The sequence below is a fragment of the Zychaea mexicana genome (assembly GCF_025766255.1).
Source record: "Zychaea mexicana strain RSA 1403 chromosome Unknown BDB00scaffold_76, whole genome shotgun sequence".
Taxonomy (NCBI): Eukaryota; Fungi; Mucoromycota; class Mucoromycetes; order Mucorales; family Lichtheimiaceae; genus Zychaea; species Zychaea mexicana.
Window position 1 is genome coordinate 122,347 of NW_026516739.1, and position 15,579 is coordinate 137,925.

General features: G+C 38.5%; 4 protein-coding genes across 4 annotated transcripts; 3 read left to right on the forward strand and 1 right to left on the reverse strand.

Moving 5' to 3' along the window:
- The first annotated feature begins 823 nt into the window (after positions 1-823).
- On the forward strand, positions 824-1,576 carry BDB00DRAFT_839558 (uncharacterized protein). The gene is made up of 2 exons (XM_053124708.1): positions 824-995; positions 1,142-1,576. The coding sequence occupies exons 1-2, from the start codon at positions 961-963 to the stop codon at positions 1,506-1,508; spliced, it is 402 nt and encodes a 133-aa protein (XP_052976354.1). The 5' UTR covers positions 824-960; the 3' UTR covers positions 1,509-1,576.
- A 7,949-nt stretch (positions 1,577-9,525) lies between these two features.
- BDB00DRAFT_745778 (uncharacterized protein) lies at positions 9,526-9,795 on the forward strand (the record flags this gene model as incomplete). The annotated part of the gene is made up of 1 exon (XM_053118535.1): positions 9,526-9,795. A coding segment is annotated over one exon (270 nt), but the record flags the coding sequence as incomplete, so codon positions are not given.
- Positions 9,796-10,439: 644 nt separating this feature from the next.
- BDB00DRAFT_769383 (uncharacterized protein) lies at positions 10,440-11,003 on the forward strand (the record flags this gene model as incomplete). The annotated part of the gene is made up of 1 exon (XM_053119813.1): positions 10,440-11,003. A coding segment is annotated over one exon (564 nt), but the record flags the coding sequence as incomplete, so codon positions are not given.
- Positions 11,004-14,759: 3,756 nt separating this feature from the next.
- Positions 14,760-15,070, reverse strand: BDB00DRAFT_750093 (uncharacterized protein; the record flags this gene model as incomplete). The annotated part of the gene is made up of 2 exons (XM_053118599.1): positions 14,760-14,825; positions 14,858-15,070. Coding segments are annotated over 2 exons (279 nt in total), but the record flags the coding sequence as incomplete, so codon positions are not given.
- Positions 15,071-15,579: the final 509 nt, after the last annotated feature.

Genomic DNA, 15,579 nt, shown 5'->3' on the forward strand with positions numbered 1-15,579 from the left:
CTGAGCTCAATCCAATCGAGCAATTCTGGTCAGTGGTCAAAAGCAAAGTGAAGCGCAATAAGTTTCTCGAGAAGGAAACGTTGATGACCCGGATCAGTGAAGCTTCTAGTAGCTTGAAATTAAGTGATTTTAAAGGGACTGTTAAACATTCTTATAAATGCTTGGACAAGTGTCGTAATGGGCAAGCACTCTGAAGAAGCTTTCTTTCTACGGAAATCAGGGTGTCTGTTTCTAAAAAAAAACCGACTTATTGAAATGGATCCGTTTACGTTTCTTTTTCTTTTCTCTCATTGGCTGAATTTTTAAAAATATTACGTTTACGTTTACGTTTCCGTTTACATTTCCGTTTACGTTTCCGTTTACGTTTCCGTTTACGTTTCCGTTTACGTTTTCTTTTTCTTTTCTCTCATTGGCTGAATCTTTAAAAAATATTACGTTTACGTTTACGTTTCCGTTTACGTTTCCGTTTACGTTTACGTTTCCGTTTACGTTTCCGTTTACGTTTACGTTTACGTTTACGTTTACGTTTACGTTTACGTTTACGTTTACGTTTACGTTTACGTTTACGTTTACGTTTACGTTTACGTTTACGTTTACGTTTACGTTTACGTTTACGTTTACGTTTCCGTTTCCGTTTCCGTTTCCGTTTACGTTTCCGTTTACGTTTCCGTTTACGTTTCCGTTTACGTTTCCGTTTACGTTTCCGTTTACGTTTTCTTTTTCTTTTCTCTCATTGGCTGAATCTTTAAAAATATTACGTTTACGTTTACGTTTCCGTTTACGTATCCGTTTACGTTTACGTTTACGTTTCCGTTTACATTTACGTTTACGTTTCCGTTTACGTTTCCGTTTACGTTTCCGTTTACGTTCCCGTTTACGTTCCCGTTTACGTTTCCGTTTACACAGGACTCATTCAACTCTTCGGGCGTGGGATCTATGTTTAGCTCAGCCAGCTTGTAAATGGCATCATATACGGAATCTGCTACGATCTGGTTGTACGTTTCCATTTACGTTTCTTTTTCTTTTCTTTTTCTTTTCTCTCATTGGCTGAATCTTTAAAAATATTACGTTTACGTTTACGTTTCACTTTATTATTTTTTCCATGACAACGCCAACTTTTTCAAATTCCCTTTGAACGAAGACCAGGAACGGACACGACAACTAAAAATCTTCTGAAACATCCGGAAGTCAAAGACATTGTAACTAAGGCAGTCGCAGGTGTTGATGGCGATGCCTATATAATTGGAGATTCTGAATGGGCGGACGGCACACAATCTGATGTACTATACGCTCCCAAGGATGAATCACTTAGGCATGCCCCAATTATCGTTGAAGTACAGCATTCAGTGAACTTTGCCTTTGTCAATCGATCAATCAGGTATTGTACCTTAGCTTATCAGAGGTTCCAAACATTACCTGTATTAGTTGTTTTTTGTATCAATGCAACAAGTGGCATCCCAATTAAGCTCCTTAGTGGGTACTGCATTACCTTGTTGGTTATAAATTAATATTTGTTTTATTAAAGAACTACTAATTTTTTATATCTAAATTGAATTTTATAATATAAATAAATAATCACTGCGCGAAAAAGTAAATATCACCATGTTTGAAAACAGGGTGATATCTACCTATCACCAGGTTGTGCGCCAGAAAAAAGAATATGTAGCCTGTAGCAAATGCAGCAACCAAATTCAGTAGTCATTTACGCTGTTTTCCTTCATGTACAAGCGAAAAAGGGGCTCATGCACAATATCTGTGATGAATTCTTTTTTGATGCATTCATTATACCCCCTACTGGACTTTTCTTCTTATGCAATAGCCATTAGTGTAGCAAAACAACAATACGTTGAACTGTATAAAATGCAAGCATGCACCCTTCCCCCGACCAACAATTTAGCGTTCACAGGGTCATGTTCCTGCCCTGTAATAAAATATTTTGCGTTGCACTGAGGAGGGTAACGCATGATAAGAAAATAGGATCAAAGGGGAAGTGCATAATGTGGTTACAATGTAGTATTAAAAAAATAAGAGAAACTCAGTACAATTATTGGAATCCCTGATCTTGTTCATCTACACTTTTTTTTTACAATGGAGGACAATGACGAAGGGCGTTTATTTCCGTGCTTTTGTCCTACATGTGCGTCGACAAGCTTCGGCTATCAAATGGTGCCTTATAGAATCCGAAACTATCACCAGCAGCGTATTCTTAATGAATCTACAGATGAATTTTCACACAATGGTACTTCTTTCAGGCACGTTCTTCGAGGATTAGTTAGTAATATAATGCGTTGCATATGTAGTGAATGCTATCGTAGCTTCTATCGAGGCTAGCTTCGGACAAGGACATCCATCCTCACCATCGCCGTTGCTTTCGGGCGACGATATGGATATGGATACGGATGTAGTAGCTGATCCTTCCTCTCCTAGTATGATGAGCTGTTACAATGATACTAGATGTGAATAAGTTATTTATCATTGTTGGGCTTGTAGGCGCTGCAGCTAGTCGTCATGTCCCTTTTTCCGTCGAGGATAATGTTTTTGCTGCTGAAGACAATGAGGCTGACAATGGCGAGTTGTCCGCTGACGATCTTGTTGTAAATGCCGAAGACATTGAGTTTGGTTATGCTGGAGGCAACTTTGACAGAACTGCCAATATTGAACCAGGTTGGTTTGTAAAAAAAAATTTATTAAAGCAAATAACAGACTTTAACCATACTATATATCTCATTATTTGAAAAATAGACACTCACCTTCATCCTCCTCCTCCTACCGTTACCGAGGTTCACACCTACCCGCACCCCTTTGCCCTCGTCGTTCTCTTCCTCGTGCTATTCCAGCTACACTTTGTCTCCGAGCATCTCTCCTCCACCATCATTGACTTTTGTGTCCTACTTCTTAGTGATCTGCAGCCAAACTTCTCGATCCCTACCTCGCTTTCTACACTTCGTCGCATTACTGGCTTCTCTGCATTGACTGACCACTTGCGCAAATATGTGTGTTGTCCTCGCTGTCACAACTTGTATCGTTCGACTGATCCACAATGCCCAAGAACATGCACGAACGACGACATCCGATACAACAGCTTATGCGGCAATGAATTGTTTAAAGCCGCAGGCAATCCTTGGACTCCCATTAAGGAGTTTGCATATCAGCCCTTGTCTGCGAGTGTTGATAGACTTTTTCGGCGGCCAGGGTTTGAAGCAAAGTGCGAGGAATGGCGAAATCGAAGACGCGTTGCCGACACCTTCTTTGACATATACGATGGTGATATGTGGCGAGAGTTCCGTGGTCGTGACGGCAGCCCGTTCGTGGAGCAGCGCCGTTCACTGCTGTTGACACTCAACATTGACTGGTTTGGGCCATTTCTAAACTCGACTTATTCATGCGGTGCCATTTACTTGACCATCAATAATCTTCCACGATCTGAACGCTACAAGACAGAGAATGTCATTCTTGTTGGTGTAATGCCTGGCCCACGAGAAGCGAGCACAACCGACATAAACAATTACCTTCGACCCCTGGTTGATGAATTGTTGGAATGGTACGGTGGAAAATCGATCAGTACGCGCGAGCATCCACAAGGAACTTGTGTCCGTTTAGCCTTGTTCATTAATGCTTGCGATATCCCTGCTGCACGGAAAACCAGCGGTTTTACGTCGCACGCGAGCCTTTGTGCCTGCCACAAATGCGTTCGCCAATTCAATGTTTTCCCTGGCACAACCAACATTGACTACTCTGGGTTTGATGTCGAAAATTGGGACTTGCGGACGTTCGAGGACAATCGAGCATGTGCTGAGCAGTGGCGGGGTGCAGAGACGATGAGTGCTCGACGAGATCTGGAACGCGCAAATGGGACGAGATGGTCAGAGTTGCATCGTCTTGGCTACTTTGATCCTGTCCGTTGCACCATCATCGACCCGATGCATAACTTGTTTCTCGGCACAGCAAAGCGCATGGCAAAGGTCTGGATGGACAGAGACCTCATTGACCGAACCGACCTCCAACAGATGCAGGTGCTGGCGAATGGCATTGTTCTTCCTCCTGACTATGTTACCTTGAACCGAAAATTCGAAAGTGGCTTCTCGTTCATGACCGCTGACGATTGGAAATCATAGTGCATTGTATACTCGCCTTTTGTGCTCGACGGCCACCTTCCCAGAAGATATCTCGAAAACTGGCTGATGTTTGTTGATGCGTGTCGCTTGCTGGTCAAGCCATCGATTACTGTGGATGAAATTGCAGAAGCAAACAACCTGCTCCAGCAATTTTGCACTGGTGTTGAACGGTTGTATGGCCCAGAAGAAATCACACCGAACATGCACCTGCATATGAATTTGAACGCGACGATCGAGGATTTTGGGCCGTTGTACGCGTACTGGCTCTTCTCGTTTGAACGGTACAACGGTTATCTGAAAGAGATCGACACCAATCAGAAAGACTCGTTTGAAATCACGTTTATGAAGAAGTTCTTGCAGAAGACTGGTGCTCGCGATTTTGTCCGTTCGTTTGAAGCCCACTTCCAGCACCACCAACACCATTTCTCTTTTTTGAATCGGTTCCTTGACCTTGTACAGCCGATCCCACGCGCAGCTGATGTTGTCCAGCGTCAATTCGATGTTCATGCGTTTTTGGCGTTGTCGACGGATGTTGGTACCAACCACTACGTTACAGGAAGTGAGCCGCTGCCGCCAGATGTACACCCTTTGCATTATGGACGGATAGCGTTTATGCCTGAGCAACTGTACAGTTTCTTGTTGGCATTTTACCGTGCTGTATATGACGATCATCTCGTTCACTATACCCAAGCTGGTGATGGGCAAGTTTTCATCAGTAACCAGTACTGGAAAATGAAGACGATAACGATGATGGGGCAGATTTACCGCAGTGCTGAAGCGAGATCGCGACGTGGTGCCCACGCTCAAGTTCTGTTCCACGTAGACGATCGCGGAGAAGCAATGGCCTGGCCATGCGAGATCCAATTTTTCTTTCGGCATGTGCAGTTGATTCGTGGGCAGCAGAGAGAGCATGTTTTTGCGTATGTTCGATGGTACAGCATCCACAGAGACAATGACGGCCGACGATTCGTGGATCCCTACGTTGAAACTTGGTGTAGTCGTTTTCGAGGCGAAGCGATGGATTGTATTGTACCGGTCCATCGTTTATATGGACAAGTTGCTGTTGTGAAACTGGGTGCACAAACTAGTGCAAATGCTAGAACAGTAGTCCTTCCCTTGGCGAAAAAGATGCTAGCATAATCAAAGCGTTGACTTTTCTTATTCGTCCCTTCTAAGTTTCCGCTATTATTGATGAGTTAAAGTGTTGTATATCGCAAAGGGAAATTCGGTAACTAAGTTGCAAAAAAAAGATGAAGTTAAATTCGAGATCCAATGCGGTGCGAACGAAAGAAGAGCAAAGCTACCAGCAGCTGTATACACACCAGGTACCAATTCGTATTATGTAGCTTATGAGAACGGTTGTTAAGACTTTTTATCGAACTTGAATCGAAACTAATCGTACAGCAAGATGTTATGGTTACCAGATTAGACGAAAAGCTTTTCCACTGTTGCTGTTTGTAAAGCTTTAACGAGCACACTGAGTGACTCTGTTGTCTGTGCTGCAATAAGAGATGACAAAGAAGTGACGTGTCTAAGAGCAGTGGCCAAAAAAGAAAAAAGATACATTTACCACGAGTGATATTTTTTATAGACTCCCCCCACTCCGAAAACAACAGCTGCATATGCAATAGTAACTTTTCTTTTGCCCACCCCTTACCCACACGACACGAAGCCGTGCAACCATTTTTTTTTATTTTTTATTCTTAAAAATCAACTGCCCAACCCTCCAATTGCGCTCTTGCATCGTCAGACAAAGCTGCACCACCAACACCATCCACCCGCATCAATCTATTGACGTCTGCGTCTGGTCTCAGTCCGTCGAGTGTGCATAAGAACTCATTTGCCTACAAACGATTTGTCAAACACAACTTCGACGCATTTACCAAACAAGCACACAACAATTACCCTCTCACTCCTCCACAAGGGCTTGAGTACAACCAAACGCTTGTCACCATCACCTTCGACGTCCGTCTCTTCTTCAGACATGTACTCCAACTGGAGCAATGCCTCCCCTCCCGGATATGTTGCATCCAGCTGTGCCTGATGCTGTCGGTAAACTTGAAGTCGGCGCTTGTGCTTCTACTTTCTGTGTCAGAACTGATTATACTAAAAAGAATGGATGGTTGTTTCTTTTTCTTACACTGTGGCGACGACTATTTCGGCGAGCCGACACTTTTCTTTGTGCTGCACGCACAGCCGACCGACGACCCTCACGACGCATATTAGCAAAAAAGTCGTAAATCTTTGTAGACAGTTCAGCGTGTGATAACTGGTACCGTCCACCACCATCGATGTACGACATGATGCGGGTACGAACAGCGCGATTGCGTGCTGAACGATAATCGGCATCCAACTGGAAGCCGCCGTCTCCCAGAGAACGATGGAAATGGCGGATTGCGCACTATAATTCGATGATACTATTAATCGGCTATTTACCTAGATATATCCATTAGTTTTCTTACAGAAACATGCCGCAAACGATGCACTGGAGGTTGTTGCATTGGAACCTCGGCTCGAGCTGGATGTTCAGCAGGAGAGGGCACAGGCTGCTGTTGTATGGCCAGGTTCTGTCTGGCAACGACGTTCCCCATCGCTTCAAATTGGTTCTCCAGCGCCAAGTTTCGCGCCTCCAATGCCCTGAGGCGATCCTCCATACTCAAAACGACGTTCCTGGCGTTTTCTTGCTCAACTGCCGCCCTACGCTCGGCGTTCCGTTGCTCTCTGGCGGCATTACGTTCTCCTATAGTAGGCATCTACACAGAGTCTTAATATACAACACTCAATGGATGTACACTAACTGCTACCTATTCACTTTTTTTAGTAGTTAAACGTGAGGGAAGGTAAAGCAAAAAGAAGGCAGATTGTATTGAGGGGTTTTTAAGGGGAACACTTTATCTTAGGATAGATCGATCGATGGTCTCCTTCCTATGCATAGTGAGGATGGAAAAGAAGCTAGTCTGCATGTACGGCTTTCTTTCTCTTTTTTCGTGTTTTCCATACATCCATTTTTTATCTCTTTCTTTCACTTTTTCCACTTTTCATACTTCTCCTGCCCTTTTCCAATTGCCAAGTACCCATTCACCAGGTATGTTATATCATCATGTACTATACGTTGTGTGCTATATGATTGTTGATATGTGTAAGCTCTTGCTATATACTTATAGCTCTTGTTGATTATGTTCTTTAGGTTATAGCTTTCATTTTCGCTATCAGGATCGGGTGGTTATGATGTAAGGTTTCTCTCCGTTTCTTTTTTATATGGTCTCCACAAATACGTACAAGAATTGACTACTAACACTCTATCATGCTATAAGATATATCATCCACTCGACTGGTTGCTAGTAAATCTCAATGTGTCTCAAGTAGTAATACCTATAGTAAGTATCAAACGGCTTTTCTTCCCTTTTCCTTACTACCTCTGTTCTCCAAACTAATAACTGCACAATCTCTTTATGTGGTCTTCCAATTGACGACACTGCTCCATTCCGCACTTTACCATCTGGACATTTCGCTTTTGCTTTCTACCATTCTGCTATATTCCGCTCACCACCGTCCATTATAGTATAAATCGACTACATTAGTACTAGTTTCCTTCTATCAATACTTGCTCCTGTTTTCTTTTGATGCTTGTAAAATTCTAGCCAATGACTATAATAAAATAAAATCGTTTCATTCAACTACAACGTAAATAATTTTACAATATCCATAACCCATTGGACAGATCATACTGCTATCATTTTAATCCTATCTACACCTCCCTATACGCTAAATCATGCACATGCAGACCTCTGTAAAGAAATTGAGCAACACCCCTTTTTACGGAGCAACCCCTATTTCCGCGTGCATGCAGCAAAATATCACCATGCTCAAAACATGGTGATATGTTACATTTCACCAGGTTTCTACAAAAATATCACCATGTTAAAAAACCTGGTGAAATATACCTATCACCCTAATATCACCTGGATATCACCCTGTTTTTCACCTAGTGATATTCCCCTACCCACCCAGTGAATGGAGCAAATAGATTATACAGTTACAAAATAATTTATTAAACATGGCTATATCAGATAATATAATGGTTGTAAATAATAATGAATCTAATAATTCAGAAAATAATGAAAGTGAAAATGATGTACCTAATTTTAATGAACGTACTAGAAAAAGAAGAAGGAATGTAAAAGTAAAACAGCATTCAACTGTATCATATATTGATATGTTTAATCAAAAAGATTTAATAAAAGCATATATTGAAGAACATAGTCTAGGCATATTGTAAAAGAGCACAGTATTTATTAGAATTATATAAAAATTTTATGGAAGAATACTATTAAAGCATAGAAAAAAGGATTACCTATATTTAATGTTATAGGTTTTCTTTTTTTTTTATTTTCTTTTCATTTTTTATAGGTATCTTTTTTATTTCTATATCTTTACTATTATTATTAACTACTAAACGTTTTTTTCGAATATGTAGTTTACTATGTTTAGAGCATAAAAAATCTTTCTTACCTTCTGGTATATTAGTTTTAATTTTACGTGAGCAAAATTTACCTTCATTCTTTCCTTTTTTAAACTTATGTATACAGAAATCATTGTTTATACTAAGATAAAGGAAATGATCTGATTCAAATGTTTCTTTTATTTTTTTATCTATTTTTTATTGAATTTTTTTGATTAATTTTTTTTCATTTTCTAAGAAATGATCAAATTCATATTCTATGAAGATATTTATTTCTTTACATAAATTATTACGAAGTTGGATATGGTTAATTGGAAGATAATCATTAAGTGCAACTATTGTTAAATCTTTTGATGATTTTATTCTCATATAAAAATAAAATTCAATTTATATCAAAAAAGTAATTGAGTTTGAAATTTAAATATAAATCTTTTATAGTAGCTATATCCTAAAAATCTTAACTAAATCAAACCGAAATTCATATTCATTCTTATTTACAACATATAATTTATTATCTTTAAAAAAGGCTTTCTTATCAGAAAGTAATTTTAGCATTTTATTCATAAACTCAATAATATTTTTAATCTTTATCACTTTTTTTAATATGATTATACTGATATAACTTATTAATGAAAATAATTTTATCAATTCTTAAATCATCAGCAAAGTCATATTCATAATAATTAACTAATCCATATGTTTCTGGTTCAACTATATAAAATGGATGATTATTATTAATAACTTTATATATATCTGAATATAAATAATCAACAATTAATTCTTAATAGCTCAATTTTATATATATCTCAAAATTCAATTTGTGAACAATTTAAATTTTTGTTACCAACAAAAAATTTGTTACCAATAGTTTATCCATGAATTCAATTGGTAATGAATAAGCGCCTTAGTTCCAGTACCTTACCCTATGCTATGGATGTGCATTGTGACCTGTGGGCAAGAAAATGTCACATTATCAATGATTCCTCTGCTAAGAAATGGATTGGCGCAGCTTTGCACCCTTTCACCGCATTATCATTGCTTTTGGTTGACCAAGAAACGTGCCTATTGGAAAGTCAAGGTTGGAAAGATTCCACGATGGTCAGATTGTTCGAAATCTTGCAACAAATCTTGGTGAAATCATTGGATCGAGAAACTCAATTGTTGGATGCAGTCAAATCAATTTGCGATGCCAACATCAAAGTTTATCAAGAAATATTGAATACCAGCGGGCGGCTAGCCTACTCATCTACGATCGATCAGCATGCGCAACAAGGGATTGAAAAAATGCGATCAGTAAAACGACAGTTTCAAGAGGATGATGATCAGGATACAGCTGCTGCAAAAAGTGACACCAACCCAGAATCATCCATTCGGTCATTTGAAGAACAAAAGTATCAGCGCACTATGGAATTTACCGAACAATTCAAAAAAACTCGAAAAAGGATGAATTGGAAAGCCTGCCATGCAATGCTGCTTGAGAAACCTAATATGATTCACTATAAGAATGCGGAATCCCTGCGCGTTCGATTCGAACAATATACGAACAACTGAATTCCAAACTTTTTTTTGTTTCCTTGACAAAATACTTTACCCTCACTCTGATACTCTTCCTTTTTTTATCTCTCACTTTTCAATGAATGTTCGTTCGATAAAACAAAGAATTACAATATCTCGTAGTCGTCAGCCCATGTAACAAAAAAAAAAAGGAAAAAAAGTTGGGAGTGTAACAGGGCATTTCCTAGTGCTGATTGTAGCCCACATTGTTTACCATTGGCTGGATAAACAAATGATCTAACTGGCCGCAAATAAGATCGGATTAAAAAAAAGACTGCTGTTCCTCTTACTCTTTTTTTTTTGGCGACCTCATGAACAAAAGCAGGATATACAGCATCTTGTCAGAGCGTCAAGAAATAATCGATATTGTAGCAAGATCTTTTTTAAACGTCCATGAAGATTCGTACACTTTCGCTTCTGCTCGGATCAACGATGATGGACTTGTTGTGACGTACGAATCCCATTCCAACATGTCGTTTCCACTCCCTCCAATTATTTTGCAAATTTATATGCATGCTGATCAACAAATCATGGCAAACATTATTGAATATTGTGTTCAGCTTTACCAACAATGTAGTCAGTCCCCAGTGTTGTTATGTATCTTTTCCAACGACATTCCACCATCAATTTTGGATTTATTTATTCCTTATCCAGATCACTCGCATGTGTATTATTTAACAAACACCGTGTGGGCACGCGAATGTCTATTAATACCGAATCAAAAAATCAAAAAATGTATCCAAAAGGATGAAAAGCTAGACGAGCTGGGTGACCGTAAGTATTTACCCGGTGTGACTGCTTCTCCTCGACGTGGGACTGATTTTTCTCAAAAAGTGACTGTTTTTCCTCGACTACCATATATAGAAAGGTAGGTGCGAAAGTGGTTAAGGCATCAGCTTTAGACCCAGAAGATCAAGAGTTACAATCCCTCAGCGACCAGTAAGTATAAACCTCATTTCTGGCTTACCCAAATGTTTCTAGAGTGTAGGAAAAAAAAATTACATATAGAGTCACATATAAGCAATAATCTCAGCTAGAAAGGAGGCCAGATTTGTAAAAAAATTTGTTACTTATTTTTATGTTACTATAAATATATATAATATAGAAATAATAGAGTGATATTTATATAAGAGTAAAATATAGAATAAATAAGATAGAAAAGGGTTTGCAAGGTAACATAAGTAGAGAGAGAATGAAAAGGAGGAAGGAATAAAAGTAGAGAAAAAGAGTGAAGAAGGGAAGGAAAATAAGGCTAATCTTCTATATTAACTTCCTCATTACTACTATTTTCATCCTCATCACTAATAATAGTAATAATATTATTATTAGCTGTTTGTTGTACTTGTTGTACTTGCTGTGCTTGTTGCTGATGTTGTTGTATATACAGCTGATTTAGCTGAGAAATCAACTGCCATTGCTGCTGTAAGAGCTGTTGCTGTTGTTGGATCTATTGGTCTTTTTGATCCAATTCAGATTGCGGCTGTGTTATTTGCTGTTGCTGTTGCTGTAAAAGCTGCTGCATCTGTAAGTGTTGCTGCTGTTGTCTTTGCTCTTGCTGCTCAGATTGCTGTTGTGACTGGCGTTGTTGCTGTCTATGTCGTTGTTGTTGTTGCTCACGTTCTTGTTGTTGTTGCTCACGTTCTTGTTGTTGTTGCTGCTCTTGCTGCCGTCTCCTTTCATCCCGACGCTCTATATGCTGTAGGACCCTTTGTCTTTGCAGATTAAGAAGGGCCCTATTTTGCTGTTCTTGTTGCTGTTGATCTTCTTCTTCTTCGTCGTCATCTTGCCCTTCTTCGTCATCTTGTTCTTCTTCTTCTTCTACTTCTTCTCTTTCCTCTTCAAGGTTAAGAGGGTCTATATTACCCTCCTCTTGGTCCAGATCTTCTCCTTCTTCTACCGGTACTTCAGAGAAAGTTCTAAGAGCCTAACAGCATCATCAGTTCTACCCTCAAAAGGTAGCTGCTGATTACTAGGATCTATGAAATAAGATTCCCTTATAACATGGAGAAAATGATTCCATAGATCATCAGCAAAGCGCCTTTGCCAAATAAACCAAAAAAAGCTGCTTTTTAACTAGCTTTCTAGTTCTATAGTTCCGGGTAATGAGCTGCTTTATCCCACCCCAGTTGCCTAAAAGAGAGTATTAGATAATATATAAAAGGAGAATATTTTTATAAGAGTTACCTTCAATAGTGTTAGTATGGATCTGTGTACCAGGGATAACAAAATATAGCTCATGGTTCACCATATGATGGGTATAACCCATCCTCTTTAACCGTTGGGTATTATAGGCTGCCCATCCATCAGAGTAAATGATTGATCCAGGAAAAATATACTTTTGGATCAAGTGCTCTAATGTAGGGCGGTTGCGCCTGTCTACATTCACCATTACGATACGTCTTTCTTGTGTACGTTCTACTGCCCCCCAAACACAAACACCTTCAACGTAGCTACTAATACCATTGGCAGATGGCTTTCTTTTGCCAAACTTCGATTCGTCAATCTCCACAATAATTCCTGGGCCACTAATTGGTTCACCTATATTATTATTAGTTATAAAATACAATAATTAAAGTAGAAAGAGAAATATACATACCTTCGAATATACTCTCCATATCTTCAATAATTAGTTGAAAGTAATCATATCTTATTTGGCGAACTGTCTCCCAAGTTAGTTTAGTCTTAATAATAATACTAGTAGCACTAGTATTAATTAACAATTCTAAACCAATTTGTAAGACAACATGTGGAGGTACATTCCAGTGTTGAAAAAAGGAATGAGTCCGAACAGTCCGCTCCAAATTACAGCTAGTACATCGGAAAGTGCCATTTGCTCCTCTCGACCAAGAAAGAGGCATATCCCGGTCACAGTTAAGGCACTTCATACTACGGTAAAAAATGCCTTCTTCATATAGATACTGAATGCAAGCCTCAGTATTTAAGAAGTAAGGCTCAGTAGGTGTAGGGATATTGTTGTATATTGGCATACTATAATAAACTAGTTAATACCTTTACTTTTATACTTAACTCATTTTTATAAGAATACCTAATAATAGTTTGTTTTATGTATAGAGATGTAGTTGTGTATGTGTATAAGTGTTGGAATAAAGGTATTTAGATATAGTTAGGAGAAAGAGTAGATGTAGTAGATGTAAATAGTGTAAACGGTCCAGTTTGTTTTTTTCTCGTGGGGAAACTGGGAAGACCAAAGAATAAAAAGATATCTCAAAAAGATATCGTATTTATACCTTGTAAATGTACGTCACATAATTCAAATTCAGCTCCGATTTGTTCCATAAAAAAAGTCACAATCTAAATTTGGGTATATTAAAGTATTTTTGTTACTGAAGTATTACCTATCAACTACTGATATTTTCTATCATTAAGTACTCATATCTTATCAGATACTCATTCGTTTCAAATAAAACAAATAGTTTTAAGTGTACTATACATTATACTACTACAGATGCTCTTTTCAAATTTTTTAGATATCTAAAAAGTATTCTACTACAGTGTAAATAGATATACAAAAAGTATAATACTATAAATGTATAAGCAATGGGATCATCCATAGATATACTATATAAAACATATGATTTTATACTTATTGGAACGAGGAAAAAAAGCTGCATCTGATGGTATATTATTTATATGAAAATAACAAGAATTGATTGGATAACAGCAAAAACCAGTTTTCCAAAAAAAAATATATTGAAATTTAGCAAAAGGGGGATTCGAACTAGCGCCTTATTCCAAAGGCCCGACACAAGGCTAGTGCGTTAGACCACTTCACCAACGCAAAGATTTTGAACAAATTAAACCACACATTTGTCCCATTGCTGTAGCCCTGTAAAATGTTTAGCCGCTGGAAAAACCATTTACCATTCTTTTTCCTTTTTAGGAAGTCACGTGATGTAAGCCACTTTTAAGCCACCAAGCCACCGGGTAAATTCTTACGGTCACCCCTATTATGTATTTTTGTGATATTGTTGAATCAGATTCAACCTAAAATAAATGCAAGCCATGTTCGAGCAATTCAGTTTTGGAATTAATGCAGTTTTTGTGATCAGTCATCTATCTTTGTGGTTGCTTGCATCTCTTTTTTTCTTTTTCAATTTTATCATATCAACAGGTCACAATGTACATCCATAGCACAGGGTAAGGTACTGGAACTAAGGAGCTTGATTGGGATGCCACTTGTTGCATTTGTGATGATAGAGCTTTAATAAAGATAATAAGGGACAAGATTAAGTATCTTTGAGATGATGTTTTATTCCAACAAAAGATAAAGCTCTTTTATATTCAAGCTATTAAGATGGCGATATCAATTCATCCGACTAATGGATAAACTATGTGATAGAGGATGGATCAAGGACGTATCAGAACTTCTATTGAAGTCGCTATGTTAATCGGGCACATCTTTGAAACTGGCGTTAGCTGATGTAATGGCCGCGGTACCTGTTGATAGGTTCATTGTCCTGCTCACGTAAGTTGGATCATCTGAGTAAGAGGTTTTATTCAATAGTGTTTAGCTGGAATGCCGTAGTGTCCATACGTGTGTGCTATAATGTTTAACCGAATATCTTATTGTTGATATCTTAAGCAGTGTATAAAGGTGGTTCACCACAGCATTGATATAAAAAACAACTAATACAGGTAATGTTTGGAACCTCTAATAAGCTAAGGTACAATACCTGATTGATCGATTGACAAAGGCAAAGTTCACTGAATGCTGTACTTCAACGATAATTGGGGCATGCCCAAGTGATTCATCCTTGGGAGCATATAGTACATCAGATTGTGTGCCGTCCGCCCATTCAGAATCTCCAATTATATAGGCATCGCCATCAACACCTGCGACTGCCTTAGTTACAATGTCTTTGACTTCCGGATGTTTCAGAAGATTTTTAGTTGTCGTGTCCGTTCCCAGTCTTCGTTCAAAGGGAATTTGAAAAAAGTTGGCGTTGTCATGGAAAAAATAATAAAGTGAAACGGAAACGTTAACGTAAACGTAATATTTTTTAAAATTCAGCCAATGAGAGAAAAGAAAAAGAAACGTAAACGGATCCATTTCAATAAGTCGTTTTTTTTTTTTTTAGAAACAGACACCCTGATTTCTGTAGAAAGAAAGCTTCTTCAGAGTGCTTGCCTATTACGACACTTGTCCAAGCATTTATAAGAATGTTTAACAATCCCTTTAAAATCACTTAATTTCAAGCTACTAGAAGCTTCACTGATCCGGGTCATCAACGTTTCCTTCTCGAGAAACTTATTGCGCTTCACTTTGCTTTTGACCACTGACCAGAATTGCTCGATTGGATTGAGCTCAGGAGAATATGGAGGCAAATAAGCGCAGCGGTAACTGCGAGATTCTACGTATTTAGCGATATTATCTGATGTATGGATAGGAGCATTATCCATCACAAGATAATGACCTTTCATGTGTGG

Excerpts from the sequence above, each read along its gene's own strand:
- BDB00DRAFT_839558 (XM_053124708.1), top strand. The coding sequence starts at position 961 with ATGGCATCATATACGGAATCTGCTACGATCTGGTT. Across the intron at positions 996-1,141 it reads GAATCTGCTACGATCTGGTT|ACCAGGAACGGACACGACAA; the intron begins GTACGTTTCCAT and ends CTTTGAACGAAG.